The sequence below is a fragment of the Emiliania huxleyi genome (genome assembly GCF_000372725.1).
Source record: "Emiliania huxleyi CCMP1516 chromosome Unknown EMIHUscaffold_1434, whole genome shotgun sequence".
NCBI classification, from domain to species: domain Eukaryota; phylum Haptophyta; order Isochrysidales; family Noelaerhabdaceae; genus Emiliania; species Emiliania huxleyi.
The window spans coordinates 5,054-7,917 of NW_005201160.1; the positions used below are offsets into that span (position 1 = coordinate 5,054).

At 65.4% G+C, this 2,864-nt stretch overlaps 1 protein-coding gene across 1 annotated transcript; it reads right to left on the minus strand.

Annotated features, from left to right (window-relative positions):
• Positions 1-69: 69 nt before the first annotated feature.
• Positions 70-1,412, minus strand: EMIHUDRAFT_373357 (hypothetical protein). The gene has a single exon (XM_005787281.1). It carries the CDS (start codon positions 1,001-1,003, stop codon positions 101-103), a length of 903 nt encoding a protein of 300 aa, XP_005787338.1. The 5' UTR covers positions 1,004-1,412; the 3' UTR covers positions 70-100.
• Positions 1,413-2,864: the final 1,452 nt, after the last annotated feature.

Here is a 2,864-nt window from a genome sequence, read left to right on the forward strand (position 1 = left end):
GAGAGAGAGAGAGAGGAGAGAGAGAGAGAGAGAGAGGGAGAGAGAGAGGGGGAGAGAGAGAGAGAGAGAGAGAGAGAGAGAGAGAGAGAGAGAGATGTCATTAGCGAGAGTACCAGCAGAGCAGGTCTGTCCACGCGGACGTATTGTACGGCGGCAGCGACTCGAGCAGGTTATCCATCTGCTCAAACGAGAGGCTGCGCGCCGCGAGCACACCCTGCGGCGTCGGCCGCGGCCCATACCGTTTGCGCTTCCTGTCGACGAGCGAGAAGAACCGCAGGTAGGTGCACACAAAGCCGGCGCTCGCCACATGGCGCATGAGCTGCAGCGGGCTGGCGCCCGCGAGGTTCAGCAGTTCGTGCGACATCTCGATGAGGACGAGCCGCACCCGGCCGCTCTGCATCAGCGACGCCGCGCCGCGCAGCACACCCAGGTCGAAGCCCTGCGTGTCCGTCTTGAGGAGCAGCACCGAAGCGTTGGGCAGCTCCTCGTCCAGCGTGGCCACACTCACCGACACCGACGCGGACGCGGCGTCGGCGGCGCTGGTGCTGCCGACCATCACCTGCCCAAACGAGGCGTTGCGGCCGTTGCTCTTCATGCCGAACGTCGTGCGTCCGGCCTTGGCTCCAATCGCAACACAGCGCACCGTCACCTTGCCTTGACGCCGACCAGAGAAGCTCGCTGCGTCTCCTCCGTCTATACGCCGCCTGTGCCCGGCCTCGTGCTCGGCCACCGAAACCTGCAGCTGGCGGCACGTGCTCGGCGACGCCTCGTAGCAGAGGCCATCGTGCCCCGCATCGGCGATCGCCAAGGCAAACTGGCCGACGTTGGCACCCACGTCGACAATCAGCTGCGCCCCGGCGCCGCGCGGGACCGCCGGAAGTAGTTTGTGAGTGAAGAACTCCTCGGGGGTGGCCGTGTGGAGCTCGGGGAAGCCCAGTAATTCGGGAGACGAGGTGGCCCCACGCCAGCCTCGGACCCGCGGTCGCTTGCAGTAGCTGCGCATACGGAATCTGCTGCGGCTGCGCCAGAATTGCGGCGCCAACCCTTGCATGCGCTTCCAGCCGTGCGTTGCTGAAGGGTTCGGATGCAAACGGCATCGCGCACACATTGCAGGTGTAGCTGCACTGAGCACGGAGCCTGCTGTTGCGCGAGCACTCTGTCTGGTGTCTCTTGCACTTCCTGTGGTACCATCTGTCGGTGCAAGGCGGCGGTGGCGGCGGTGAGGCAGGTACCCAATGCAGGTCGCGGCCTGCCGGCCGCCTCCTGAAAGTGGGCCGACTGAACGTCAGCGAGAGGAGTGAGAGCGCGCACAAAGCTGCAGCCGCTGCGAGGCGACCTGCCTGCCGAATGGTGCGTTCGGTGGTGTACGTACTCTCTCTCGCTCGATCGCCGTGCAAAGCTCGCTTCCGGCTCTCACGGCGCGCATCCCAGGGCTACTTAGGTTCTTCGGGCCCCTTTAGGGGGGCAAACCCTGCCCGGCCCCTAGGACCCCAGGTAAGGCCCAGGTGTGGCCTAGGGCATCAGAAGGGACCAAGAGGAGTCCAGTCTGAGCCATACAGCCCATGTCTTTGCCCCCGAAGGTCGCGTTCAAATGCCCGGAACGGACGTTACAGTGGTGTCCGGCCGCGGTTACTGGACCGTCACGTGTTCAACGACGTTGAACAGTGTTCAACCACGGCGCTGTTCACAGCGCGCGCGGACGGCCGTTCTGCGAGTCCAGCTCCGCTGGACTTTTGTAAAGCATGCTTGTGGCAAGTTATAGACGCTAGTATCGACCTCAGAGACCCAAACCCGAATTAATAATTAAGGCTCAAAGTATGGTTGAACAACCGTTGAACAAACAGGTTGAACAACGATATCCGACTAGTGCGACCGCTAGACGGCGGTCTCCGCCGGCCCCAAGGCTGCCCAGCCCCAGTACCACACCGGCCACGTAGACCGTAGCGCTGGAGTTGGTCAGTGAGGCACTAGACGGGCTACGGAACCATGCGCGCGCCGGCCGGATAGGCTGCGCGCAGGGGCCGCGCCGCCTCGATTTCGCATCTCCGCTCCGCGGCCGACTGAGGGGCCAGCTCGCCCGGCGACAAGCCCAGCCATCGTCCAGCGCCCCGTATCGACGGAGGGCACGCAAAAAACCCGCACCTACGACTAGGGTGAGCCCGTGAGGGCGTCGGTGTCGGCCGCGGGCGGCTGCGAGGAGGGCGCGGGTGGGAGCATGGGAGATGCACCACCGCTCGACGAAGACGCGCCCGACGAAGCCCTGCTTGCGGAGGATGGTCGATCCTCACCTACTAGCGTCGGGCGTGTGCGAAAAAGAGCGCAAATCGGAGCTCAACTCGCGCGCGGCTGGGAAAGGGGTGTGGCACCCCTCCGAAGGCGCCTCGCGAGGAGCTGCTGCTGCCTCCAAACGCGCTCGGGCAGCACGTCGGCGCGCCTGCGGGGTTGGGGAGGTGAAACTATGCTTGCTGGCACGCGCATCCCGCACCACCCCCACGTCCGCGCGCACCATGCCGCCATCCCACCTCACAGCCAAGCGCCATCGCCGTCGGACGCGGCGACGCCGAGCGGTGGCCTCGCAGACGACGAGCGCGATGAGGCCGCCGCGCCGCCGGGGTGGCCGGCGCGTGCCAGCCGCTGGCCCGTCCAGCGTGGCGGGACCGGCTCGCCCATCCTGGCCCGCGCGCTTGCCGACGCGAGAAGATCGCGCGGGAGGGCAAAATGTGGCAAAATCGCCCTGTTTGCCAACCCTTCACGGCGACTTCACGTCGGAACGAGTCGGATCGACGACTCCCCGCCTGCACCAGCGTGTGCGCCTTGCAATTCTGTACAGAATCGATACTTGGTACGTCTTCTCAATCGCTCGG

Excerpts from the sequence above, each read along its gene's own strand:
- EMIHUDRAFT_373357 (XM_005787281.1), bottom strand. The coding sequence starts at position 1,003 with ATGCGCAGCTACTGCAAGCGACCGCGGGTCCGAGGCTGGCGTGGGGCC.